This window comes from Thunnus maccoyii, chromosome 1 (assembly GCF_910596095.1).
Source record: "Thunnus maccoyii chromosome 1, fThuMac1.1, whole genome shotgun sequence".
Lineage (NCBI taxonomy): Eukaryota > Metazoa > Chordata > Actinopteri > Scombriformes > Scombridae > Thunnus > Thunnus maccoyii.
This window is the reverse complement of record NC_056533.1, coordinates 18,662,382-18,676,127: the sequence shown is the minus strand read 5'-3', so window position 1 is coordinate 18,676,127 and position 13,746 is coordinate 18,662,382. Positions and strand designations below refer to the sequence as shown.

Here is a 13,746-nt window from a genome sequence, read left to right as displayed (position 1 = left end):
AATGGGCCATAAGGTTGGCCAGAGGATGAATACATCGACTATCTGTGATATGATAAATCTACGGTCAGTATAATTTTTTGGCAGATTTAAATCACATTGTTTATTTCACTCTCCTCACTCTTATTTTATCATGGTGTTTTTGATTCTATTTCACTTTAATGTGCCTGATTTTAATTAATGGAAGCAAGATAAGATTTTGTATAAATAAAGTGTATTATTATTATATTTTTAGTGTTTTAATATTTCTGCGTAATCAGCATTCAAGGTATAAAACATGACACCAATAATTAACCTCTTAAAGAACAATCTGTCTGCTATAAAACTGGCAATAAAGGGCTTCACTCACTAATAGAAAAATGTATCTTACAATAAACCATAATGAGTAGCCATATTTGGATTCATCATAAAATCATTTAATCATCTATATTAAACAGAACAGTAAATCTAAACTGAATCAGTTCTTGTCATGGACATGTTGGCCAATGGGAAAGTGTGACCTGATGGTGGTGCTTAGCAAAAGGTCAGGCCATCAGAGTCACTATGTTTTATTAGTAATTAGATTATACCAAATAATAAGACATCTTGATGTCTGTAGGGTAAAATGAATTTTAAGGAGACAAGAACATACATAATGAGTGAAGATGACAGTAAAAAGAAAATAAACCTTGAACCAGCCCACACAATTACCTGAGTGAATTTCTCTTAACATCTTACAAAATATTCAGTGGCCTCATGCAATTTAACTTGACATTATATAAAAATTAAAACCCTGCCATATAAACAAAGTGCTCTCCTTCACCGCTCTTCTCTCTAACTTAATTGCTGCTGTAGAACGGTACCTTGCGTATTTACAATGGCCTTACACCATTTAAGTCTAGTTTTAAAACATACAGAGATTAAATATGATCATAATCTGGTTTAAAGGGATCTGAACCTTTAGAGAACTCAAAATGAATTCCAATGTCTGTTGGACCTCAAGACTGGAATCATGTGTGAGCTCCTCTCCAGTATAAATTTTACTACAAAATTACATTATCATCTTTTGATATATACTTACCCTCATCACTGCATCCAGGTCCCATGCAAGGCTCAAAATCCTGTGTGTGAGGGCAGGGGACACTAAGGTCCAACTGGGCCTTTAACATCCTCTGCCTCATCCGCTTGCCCTTTTCACAAGTGGCTGAGCTGCAGGCAGACCATGGAGACCAGTTGGAATAGATGCATGTCTCCGGAGTATCATCTGCAGGATGGAAAAGGATACTATAAAAGCCATCCACTGTTACCTATGATTTTAATCTTGTGTAAAGGAGAGGGAGAGAAATGAGAGCAGGATCCAGACCTTCCTCTTTCTCCTCCTGGGCAATGTCTGCTACAATGTCATCCACATTGTCTGGCACAATGTTACACTGTTCACCCTGTGGATACACATACACACTATGATATTGCGACAATACATGTTAGTGTTCTTTTACTATGGTTTTCTGTTTGACTTCGCCTAAGTCCTTCTCTTTGCTTCTGATAGCTATCAGAAAGAATGAGAGCAGGTGAGTGGAAGGTCATCTTAAGCCTGCAGCTTACAAATTCTCTCAACTGTGGCAGACACACAGAACACAAGGAGAAGACTACTGAATATATGTCCACACATTCTGACCTGTGTGTGTTGTTTGCATCTAGAGCAAGTTAAATGATGATAAATGGATAGTGGCAAGAGTAAAGAAATCAAGCTGAAAATCTTCTAAAATCCCCACAGCTGCCTCTAGATGCCACTGAAGGACTGCTAACCTTTTATCCCTTTCTGCTTTGCTGCCTGAGTTTCCAAGGGAATATTTTCCCCTCCCCTTAAATCATAAGTAGGGAAGTTTCTGTGGCATAGAGAGTGAATTTCAATACTTACCATAAATGTTTTCTTTAGCTTGTTCTTTCTGTTTTATGTGAATTGATTAGCTTAAGTGTTTGTTTTAGGAGTTGGATTGTAACACATTATGCAGTGGTATTATGCGATTTACCATTGTAGATATGTGTTGACTTTGACACTGGTGATTGGTCAAAATATTGTCCTTATATAGTGCCTCAGATATTACTTTCGACTGATTCAAGTGGGGTAAAATATTGGTAATTTAGCGACGACTTGAAATTTATCTTTGAAGTTATTTCATATACTTGAAAATGAACTGAACACATTACTTCATAACACTAATAGTGACTGACATTTGATAGCATAAATCACATTTTTTTGTTCAATTTAGGGAGATGAATGCAGTACATCCCAGTAGTAGATTATTATTATTACAGTCATTCACCTTATGCCTTTTATACTTTGTCTACAAGGGCCATGGACTTGCATAAAACACCTTTCTAATTGCAGACCTATAGACAGCTGATCAACTGCTTCATTGATGGACAGTATTGATGTACGTGCTGCTAAGCAGAGATAAAGACAAAGGAAAGGTCTCTCTCTCCCATGTCAAGGGATCTATATTTAACAATGATGGCGTGCAATATGTTAAAGGAAGCCAGTGTTGATTTGATGTAAATTTAATTTGGCTTTATTAATGTAGGATAGAATCAACGAGTGACAACTAAGAGCAGACAAGAGTATACCAAGCTATAAATATAACAAGCATATGTGTGTTTTTGCACAGAGAACTGATGATATGAAAACAGACAGACCTTTCTAGCAATACGTTCCACCACAACCCTGGCCACAGGAGTGATGGCGCCCCCTTCAGGATCATAGAAAGGACTCTGTGGATGGTCCAGACTGGTCAGGGGACGGATTTTTTCCTGGGGCATAGTGGGCTTGTTGGGAGACTAAAAGAAGCACACAGAAAGACAGAGGAAGAACATGGGCCACGAAGCTGTGGTTCTTGGGATTTCAAAAATAACACACTGTCAGGATTTGTACAATGACAAAGTACAATGAGCACAAAGTCACTCAAAGTTACACTAAGGACAAGTCACAAAGTCAGAGAGCAGCTGTGGAGGAACACTTTATTGTAGATTATATATGAGAGATGCTCTTATTAGTCAACAGTAAAGGTCTGCCAGCATGGGGTTGATAGAAGCACCAGCGCCAGAGGCAGTCTGGAGGCAGAGGACCTGCTCATCCTTTACCCCCCACTGAGGCCACCAAGAAAAAAAACAGGGAAAGAGCAGAAGTGTTTGTGTTTGTGAGAGAGAGGGAGATAGGGAGAGGGGTAATGAGTGGCCACTAATTAAAAGATACAGGAAAAGTAATGGGACAAAGGATGCATCTCATTACTCTGTTTCAGACCTGTGCCTTTAACAATTTTGTAACAGGGAGCCAAAGTCCCACCCCACTTCTAGAATTGCCTCTGTTGCACATTATTCTTGGTTGAGAGTGTCTGTCATTGATCTTTCTATACAGCTGAAACGTGATACTAGTAGGTTCTGTCCATATTCTCAGCCAAATGGAAAGTAACATTTAAGCGACTTGTCAACTCTGCAAAGATATAGCAATATTTATTTTGTGGGCATTTTAACAAGTACACCTTTCTTGTGATTTTATCGAAAATTCACATTTTTGGGGAAACTGAGCATTAGAATGGATACCTGATACTCAGATTAGTGTATACTATGCAAAGTCTGTACTTTCATTTTTACAAAAAGGTTTTATAGATGTTTCCCTGTTTCTTGCTTTTCTTGTTATTAATATAGATGGCAAACTGAGGCTGCATGCTTGCTAAAAACATGAAAAAACAGAATCAGTAATTGCTGTCAGTCTCCTAACACAGGACATGTTGTAGTCAGTCTAGTCATAGTAGTCAGTGTTAAACAGAGCCCAAACTTGACAGAATATTTCTGAGTTTCCCTTACATAGTCTGATTTCGTCCGTGTGAGCTCACACTCACATTCAGTGAGTGTATTTCTGACTAAGCCTACTTTCAGGGACGCATTTCAGACTAAAGCCCAGTTAATTGGGGAAACGAGGTAAAAACAGATTTTCAGGTCAGTGGTTAAGGTTAGGGTAAGGGGTTAGGGTTAGGCAACCAGTAGTTATGGTTAGGGTTAGGGTAAGTGTCCAGGAAATTAATGTAAGTCTATGTAATGTCCCCAAAGGTGACATAAGAAAACGTGTGTGTGTGCGTGGGTGCCCGACAGGATGAGAGAGAAAGTGAGAGAGGAAGAAGAGGAGGAAGAGTGAAATTATTCCTGAAGCTGGCCAAGACAAGCAAGAGAGCCCAGTTCAGTGGGTTCATCTGTGAGTTCTGAGGGATCAGCCAAAGGTTTCACACACGTAGCCATAGTAAGAATTTGGTCAAACAAGCACACACACAGCCTAATCTATTAGTGCTGACTGGAGACACTGAGCACGCAGCAGACAGCACCTCGGGATGAGGGCGGGAGGGGAAGACGTTCAAGGCTGTTAAAGGAGAATTGGATGGGTGATGACACTTGAATTGTTGCAGACTGGCAGTATGTGAAGAGGTGAGAAAGGGAATGATTGTGAATGTGAGTAGACAGGCAGATGAAGAGGAAGAGGTTGGCATAATGACAAGGTCACAGTGCGAGTATGAAGGGTAGACTCAGCTGGTGATGAGAGTGAGGAGGAAGGTTATCCAGGGGTCAAAGGTGGAGAGAATAACAGTTTGAAAAAAGGCTGTGATTGCTATGGGACTTTAGGGTTGTAACATGAGTTGAGACACACATTCATTACATGAGGGACATTGCTGTTTTTGTTGCACAGCAAGTAGTCTCAACAAAAAAAAAATGATATAGTCTTCAGTTGACAGAATGTTACAGAGTTTGTTTTCAAGTATTTTAATATAAAAATAATGAAATTTAATCTTGGCAACCACAGAGGGAAACAATACAGTATCAAAATTTACTGGTGTAGGCCTATCTGATCTATTTGACTTATGTGATGAGATTAGAGTAGGTAGATAGCATCAACCTCTAATTTATGTTACATGTTGTTAGTAGGGTATAGCCTTACACCATGTTATCGCCCATTCAAAATACAGAACACCAATGTTGCCAGGAAGCAGACTCAGTGGTAACTGCTCGCTGTCTGAAAAGCACCTTAAGAGCTGGCATTTTCTATCTGATATTTTGAGAACTGCTTTCTAGAGAAGCTCCCACCCAATGACTCTAATGCTACAGTTTTCAAAATAATATATTGTGAAGAAAAAATTGAAAAAAAGTGTTGAAAAGTGTTCCTAGTTTAAAAGTATTCTTTACAGTTACCTAACAGTTACCTACCTAAAATCACTAACTTTTTTGAAAAGATAAATCAGCCACAGCAGCTCTACATATCGCATACATTTCACTACTTAACAGAGTGTAGTTCTGCATGTTAGAGAGTGAAAGCTGGGATGATATAATGCTTTAATAAACTAATGATGAAAATGTAATATCAGGATGTTCTCACTGACCTCATATGTCACCCCACTGTCAGTGCCTGCATCCCAGGGGATAAGGTCCTGGACCACCCTCTGAGCCCAGCCACACTCCTTAGTGCACAAGTCCTCAGCAGACAGACCCACATTCCAATCTGGACTGGGCCCCAACATGGTCAGGAAGGACATAAGGTGACGGGTGCGGTCCACTGAGAATTCAGCTGAAGGCGCAGCTCGCCTGAGGAGGAGAGTGAGAGTTAGTTAAGCTTTATATATTCTGGATATCTCATTGGGGTCAAGATCTCTTTTGTAAGAGAGACCTCAGAAAAAAATACATCTACAAAAGACCACAACAAGACAGATAATTCACACAAAACAATCAGCTGAAAAATATCAGCTGGTAAAACTTTAAAGTACTGAAGAGGAATGAGCATTTCTAACTTTCATTCCAGCAGTAAAGTGTATAGTCTACCCCAGTTCAGCTGAGTTTGTATGACTTTTCAAGCCAAGCTGTCCTGTGATTTGGTGTCATGTTTATTAGCTTTGACCTCAACTAAGGATGTTAAATATCTAACCAACTTAGATAGCAAGGCCTCATAAATCACGACGCAGGTGTGCCGGTGCTTCTAGATGTCAGTGATGACCATCTGACCTTTTCATATTACTCACAGTGGTGAGCGTGATAGCCATCTTGTGTAATGAATCGAATGGCACAGTGGTAGATAGCGTCCAGTGGTTTAAGGGTAGTGCCAGCATAAGCATACAAGATATCTTCATAATCCAGTGTACAGTATGGTAGATTGTTTAATGATTTTTTTTTTCTGTTTGTTTCTGAAAGGAGAAACCAGCTCTGTTTTTGAGTAAGTTGTGTCTGTGTGACTCAAAACAGTTTGTAAGCGTGAGTAAGGGAGAGAAAGAAAGATGTTAGCTGTGTCCCCATTAAGGAGTGGGATGCCCCGAAGGATGTGGCTCGAGGTCTGCCTCTCAGAGGACCTAAAGGCCAGGCTTACTGTAACCTCCTCCACGCCAAATGAAATGTCGTGCCTCATGAAAAGTCATAAATTTGTCACCAGCAAGTTGCCCTCAAATGACAGACAAAATGTAAATACAAGAGGAAACCTAGGACAAGTTTCTGATACTCACGTTCACAAGTTATGACATTTGACTGGCAGTGTGCCAGGTTAACAGTTAATATTTCCGTGTAACAAATTTTGCAATTATTACCTGTAATTAAGCTCCTATTGAGGCTTATATCAGAACAGCTGATAGAATAGTCGGCTAGTGGATAGTGGATAGTGGATAAGGCTTATGTCATCAACCCAACAGTCTAGTACAAACCTTTAGGGCTGCAGCGAAGCATTATTTACATTATCATTTAATCTGTCGATTATTTTCTCAACAAATTAAATGATTTGTTTGCTCCATAAAATGTTAAAATTCCTTCCTTTGTCCAACCAACAATCCAAAAGCTGAAGATAACCAGCTTAAAAGAATTGTAGAAGACTCAGAAAATCAGCAAATATTCATATTTGAGAAGCTGTGATTTTGTGTGTTTGACACTTTTGCTTAAAAAACCCTTAATCAATTATAAAAATTGTTGCCAATTAACTTTCTGTTGATCAACTAATTGATTAATCAAGTAATTGTTTCAGAGAGTGCACCTATGTCAAAAGCTAGTGGGAGCTGTAAACCATGTTGCAGCTTTTTGCGGATCAATGGAAAGCAGAGAGAAGAAAAGTAACATGGTGAAACGGATGCTACACTAGAAAAGAAGCATGCTTGGAAGTGGGGCAGAACTTTGGCTCTCCTTTAGACACAGAGAAAGGGAAACAGCTTGCAGTGCCTGCAATTTATAGTGAAAGTCAAGTATTTAGGTGACACATTTCTTGTCTCACATCGCCAGACCACACTGCACTTTCTCTTCCAGCACAGGAGAAAAACATGTCTGGCCATCTGTCTTGACCAATGATTGACATCTAAACTAATTACAAGGATTTTCCCAGCCAATACAAGATTAATTAGGAGTGGAGATCCTTGTTGTAACAAGGATCTCTCCACTCCTCATTAATTAGCCAGTGATTCCTTTTCACCTGTCATCATGCCCATACTGTATAAATCCAATTGACTTCAGTCAACTCAGTCCTGCCCTTGCTCACTCTGCTAATGATAGCCTCTCAGGATGTGAAATAGCCCTTTCCCCCTGGGAATACACAACTTCAGTAGTCTCTCCTGGACCTTTGCTCAGTGATTGCTGGAGGTCTGACGTTTATCTCACACAACCACCTGGGCTCTACCAAAAGTGTAACTGACGGAAAAGGAAAGACAGAGCTGGCTGGTAGCAAATGAGGAAGGGATTAATCACCCCGGATAACCTCTGTGAAATAATGTTGTTATTCCAAAATGTTTCCTTTTATTAATGTGTGCAGGTGTATTTTGGAGTGGAACTAATGACTTACATTCTCACTCACTTACGTTTGACTGTTCTGTAACAGACTCAAAAAGAGTATTCTCTGATTTGCCACCTTGATGATTGAGGTTTGGTTAATTTTAGGCAACAAAAACTACTTGGTAAAGGAGAAATATTGCCTTCATGGTTAAAAATTACTACATCTGAAATTTGATTTGATTGGATGAGCATCTTAGGTGTAGGCTTTCCAGCTTCAACTTGAATTAACACCTCCCACTGGTGCAGCACCCTTCTGTAGCTAGTGATACAATTGTAACTGCACCACACCTTTTACTATTTCATGGTCAGTAAATTAAGTGTGGAGTAATCATGTCATCCGCTGAAATTATTTAAATGGTCTAGTAGGAAAAAATAACTAAAAACTAAATAGATTTTATTGAAAAGTGGAACATTTACTCTCCTGCCAATAGATTTGCATCAGCAGTGCTTGCGTGAGTCAAAGCTCAGTCAGATAATCAATACATTATTGTAACATTAGACAATCCCAGCATAATGTTTAACATGTTACTACTATTAAAATACATTGTTGCACAGTAGCTAGTGGAACTGAGGCTCTCTACACTAAATACCACAAAAAATACCACATTAATTCATATAAACACTAATTCATGTACACTGTAAACACACAAAAACCACTATCAAAAAGTGGTTCTGAGTGTGACAGAAATAAAGGCGGAAGTTCATTTGCAGTTATCTTTTTGCGTCATCAAAAACTCTATTTCACACCATTGACAAGCAGCTTATTTTTAGCTGCTAATCAAATGTAACCTGCGGAACACCAAAGTATTCTGGTTATTAAGGAGATGCCTGACAAGAGAATGTGGGCGCGGGGAGACAACAAGGAGCCAGCTGAGTATCATGAAGGTACTGCAGCTGTCATGCATGCAATCATTTTAAACCAGTATGAAGTGGGACTAATGAAGAGAACTTTTGTGAGAAAACTAAAGGTGGAGGATACTGTAGTGAATAGTATGATGTCATAGAGAATGGGAGGATATAGTGCAACAAAGAGAGTCGTAGGTAGTTTTTCCATCAGAATATGTGTGAAGACTTGAGAATGATTTATTTTATCATGCTCTAAGGGAAAATATATTGAGTAATTGGTGTGAAGATAATTTTCTGTCTGAATCTTGTCTGTGTGTGAGTCACCGGGTGTGTGTTTGAATGAGATTGAGAAAGGATGTCATGTTTTTTCATCTTAACAAGTGTGTTTGAATTGTGAGTTTGTACAGTATAAGAATGAGCAGAGTGTTGTGTGGAAGTCTTTCAGATGGGATTTTTAATGGGAAGTCTTTTAAATGTGAATAACTTACTCAAGGTGCCAAAACACCAGTTGGCACCTTGTGTAAGTTAAGTAGCACTTCACAAACAAAAAAAAAGCAGCATTTCACAAACATGGACTGTGTCTAAAGTAGTGAAAGTCTGTGTCAGTGGTAGGGGTGGGAATTGAGAACCGGTGCCAGTTGAGAACGAGTTCCAAATTTTCCAATCCATCGCAATCGTATGCCTCCGAGCTTATCAATTCCTTTTCTCGATGCTAGCATGTCTTTCTGACAGTTGCGCATTACAGAACAATGATGTCAAACTCATGTGTCTATGCTGCTAGAAACTTGCAACAATAAGAAGTCATGGCAGAGAGGAAGAAATGGTCCAAAGTGTGGCTTCATTTCACAAAAAAAGATCACAAAAGTGCTAGTTGAAATGTCTGTAAAATGATAATTTCAAGTAGGGGCGGAAACACCAGCAATATACTGAAACATCTTTCAATGCAACATGGACTTAAATTCCAAGAATGCCATTTATTTGATACTTTACACACAAGTGCAACTGCTTCCCAACCGAGCAGCACGTCCATTACCAAGGGTTAATATCCTATCTTATACAGAAATAGTGATGACACTGAAAACCTGTGTAGGCCTACTTTTTTTCCACACAGAAAATTGATGAGGAATCAATAAGGGAATCGATAAAGAATCAGACCGATAAACAGAATCAATAATAGCATTGGTATCAAAAAATCTTATCAATTCCCATCCCTAGTCAGTGGCGGCAGTGATATCTCATGTGGATGCTATGGCAGCTGGACTGGCATTATCTGTGCCTATCAGCTAACTCAGTGCCCACTGATATGTGTCTCTGTCCTTCTCCGTGTAGGTGGTCAGCGACATAACTGTAATTTAAATGTCTGTAAATTAAAGTTCTGAATAAAATTTCCATCCCTTTCTTCACACACCACTACACTGTGGACAAGTAGAGTTCATTTGAATGAAAAGGGTATTTTCATGTAGAAAAAATGTTTCTTTGTTAGCTCCTTTCGCTAAAGTGCCGGTGTGACTGCAGTCAACATCGCTATTTTGAGTTTATGTGGGGAAAGACAGGAACAATGAGGGTCTCTGTGTCATGGACTCTGTTTCTGTGTTTTGAATGTGCTCTGAGTTACAAATTGTTTTGATAACCACATTAGCCATTTTCTATCTCTTTGTGTAGTGCTTGAGCTTGGTATTGCTTTTCCCTTGAGTCCAGGGCTCTTGTTTTCTTTAGTTTTATCTCTGCCTTGCTTTGGTTTTATTCTTGACAGTTTGTAACCTTGTGTTTCTCAAGTGTTGCTGTAGTCCTGCTCAGGCTGTTTACCCCTGCACACCTGTTCAGTGTTTTGTCTCGTTAGCCTTGCCCTGTTTGTTGCCTGCCACACCCTTGTTGTCTTCATTGTTAACCAATCCTTGTATTTCCCTCCTTTTCCAGTGCCTGCCACATTCCAACTGTGTCTCGTTCTGCTCTGTTTGTTCTGCTCTGCTCTGCGTTGTTCAGTTTTACTCTATTCAGTTCAGTTTAGCTCTGCCTGCACTCAAGCCTAAATAAAGAATTTATTCTTTAGCCTTTCTCTGCCTACGATTTTCTGCATTTGGGTCCACCTGCTCCGCTCCATTTAACACTCAGACACCTATGTGGTCAGAAAGCCACGATGGATTTTGGCATTTAATGGTTGCCTCAACTCTTTTTGAGATCAGTGACTTTTAAGAGTACAGATTGAGTCATTTGTCTGGACTGTAAGAGATCAGATGGAAAATATTAAGAGCTACACTTTAAAATTCTGAAAACAATGTGTTTTTCTGCTCAGTATTTGTTTTCATTCTATTTTACTATTTTATTAGGTTGTTTTTTAATTGTTTAATTACTGATTTAAATTTCTAATAAGGTTTTCTATTCTATTGAAATTTTATTTATTTACCCAAAACCATGTGACCTTGCCTAGGGCCTGTCTAGTATACTTTCTTTTCTCAAAGAGAAATTCTTACCGTACTCAAGTTTATTTCCTTTTTCTTATTATGTAATTGGTCTCAGGAGAGCCACTGCCATAAAGATACTGCCGTAATATGTGTGATAATGGATGTCATATCTACAGCCTCATTCTTTTCTCATCTCCCTCTTCTACTCTCCTTCCACATATCTGCTGCTTTACCCTTTGTTCCAGTAATCATCTTGCTCTTTATAACCAAATGAAATTGAATGCTTGGTTTAAGAGGAGGCACTCTATTTAACGGAATGATGATGCAGTACACATACTGCTTCTTAACCACATACTTAACCTAAAGCAGAAAGACTACTGATGTAATTAAACCCCAGTCTCCTCAAAAGATTAATTTAATGACTTCCTTGTTCTTTATGTCGGCTGCTTTCCTTTCTCTCCGCTTCTTTCTCTTCCCGTCTCTCATCCTCATATGAGTGTTGGAAGCCTTAACTGACAATAACCCTTAAAAAGATACTTCCTGTTGTTAAATTAAAGCAAAATTCTCTCTTTATACAGACATACAGTATATACCTGAAAAAGCACAAACATAGAGACATTTATATTGTATTACTGATATGCAACACACAAACATGTACAAGTACACAAATCAAATTACAAAACATGCTGACATAAATATGCATTTTTCATGCAGTGCATATATAAAGCTAATGAACTCTTGAAAGAGTCTTTTAAGGCTTAACAAGGTGTATTTTCCAGTTGTTTGAGTAAAACGTATACTGAACACTTTCTTTACTCTACTTCCATGGTGAGGACACTTCCATATAGTTAGCAACAAAAATGTCCTTTCCTTTTCTTTCTCCTAACCCATACTGTTGATCTGACACTCATGCATTTGCTATGCACAATTGCTGTGTTTAACAATTAATTGGCTGCTTATACAGCACAGAGTAAGCCAAAGTAATTAGTCCTAGTGGATATCATTGCTCCTATTCCTGGCTATGCTCTTCCCTTTGGAGACTAAACTCGTGGCCCTCACAGAGGCCCTTTGGTTGAGGAAAGAACACTGCACAGGCCTTTACCACCGAAGTTCTTCTGTGCAAGCTGAGCCAACAAGCTTCTTGTTTTTCTCATGAATAAGAGATTAAATGGCTCATATGAATTTAGGAGTAAATGAGCATGCACAGTGTGAGCATGTGATAGCTGGCAGTTTCAGGGCACCTTTGAGCTGGGTTTTCACTGATCAGCCAGCTTTGGGTCCAACTTAAGAAGCTAACTTAAGCCTCAAAAACATACTACCTATTATTTATTCCTATTAGGTGGTCCTACCATTGGCTGAGTTTTAGCCCACTGACAACAAATTTCAGATGTTTTATAAAACTGTTGACCATTTTCAAGAGCCATAATATTTTTATATTGATTTTCTACCTTGCAGCATGTGTTGTATGAAAATCAACTTGCAGAGATTTGAAAACTGCTTAAGATAGGTAATCTATCAAAGCAGAAACATCTACTAACAAGGATGCAGAATGTTTTCGGTGTCCTACATTTACTAAAACCTGAAATTCAAATCACATCAAACACAACTATCAAATTAAAATAGCGATGCACCTATATATCTAGCACATGTTTTTGTCAGTGATTTATGAATTTTGTTGCAGACGATGATGGTCTGAAGATTTGACTGTGAAATTTATTGAAGTTTCTTCCTCATTCTTGGATTTTTTCTGTTGTTAGGGTTTGGAAATACAGGACTCTGAGCTTTTACAGTATGAACCTGTGGTGTCTTGTCCTGGGCATAGTTATGTGTATGACACAGTAATAAAAATGTCATTCATTCATCCACATATACTACTGATCCATTGCAAACCCATCAGATTCACTAAGGGGAACCTCAAAACTTCAACACATTGTGGTCAGGGCAGCTGATGAAGAAGATGCCTTTGTAATCCCAGACTTCACCTATAACAGGTCTGCTTTGAACCTACTACTTTTAGTAGTAGGATTACTTAATAATTTTGACTAAAAGTACAACATCAGAGCCTGACTTTTTGCAAGTTCCATACCCCATTACTCCTGATGTATGTATATGGTCTTCCAAAGATGCATAATTACATAACAAAATCGCTTGCAACAAGTGTTTTTTTTCCTCTTTTTTCCCCAAATAGCCCTCTTTCCCTCAAGATACTAAAAACTAGAGGTGAGAGTTAAAGAGGAACTCATAATGTCACAACACAAGATGTTATACATACACACACACGTATAAATATATATGTATACACACATATTTATACACAATTTTTTGTGTATAAATATGTGGGTTGTCTCTAGTTATTGAGTGATTAGGTCTCTAGTCTCTATGGTCTTGAATATCATGGACAAGATATTCATAGAGAGAGGAAACCTATGATTGGTTTGATAAGATCAGCATTCAGTTTTTTTAAATAACTTCCAAAACCAGCAGTGTAGTCCATTTATGAGCCATTGTACTTACCATAGCAGATGCGTGATGAGCATTACAGTAATCAAGATATAATACTTACACATTAAGTGGCTGCCAGGCTGGCCACTGTGCTTTCATTTTGATGACTGTCAGGACATCATCACCCTACAGAAGAGAGACAGACAGAAGACACAAAAACTCAATCTCAGTCCCTTGAGCGAATCGACAC

The 13,746-nt window shown here is 38.6% G+C and overlaps 1 protein-coding gene across 6 annotated transcripts in view; it reads right to left on the bottom strand.

Moving 5' to 3' along the window:
• The window catches only part of spon1a (spondin 1a), a 135,716-nt gene that overhangs the window by 6,277 nt on the left and 115,693 nt on the right, over window positions 1–13,746 (bottom strand). For all 6 annotated transcript variants that reach the window (XM_042407149.1, XM_042407142.1, XM_042407158.1 and 3 more), the window contains 5 exons: window positions 13,618–13,682; window positions 5,397–5,598; window positions 2,671–2,811; window positions 1,340–1,415; window positions 1,058–1,240 (listed from right to left, as the gene is read on the bottom strand). In XM_042407149.1, the coding sequence (XP_042263083.1) occupies window positions 1,058–1,240; window positions 1,340–1,415; window positions 2,671–2,811; window positions 5,397–5,598; window positions 13,618–13,682 (667 nt within the window). The remainder of the gene's footprint in view (window positions 1–1,057; window positions 1,241–1,339; window positions 1,416–2,670; window positions 2,812–5,396; window positions 5,599–13,617; window positions 13,683–13,746) is intronic.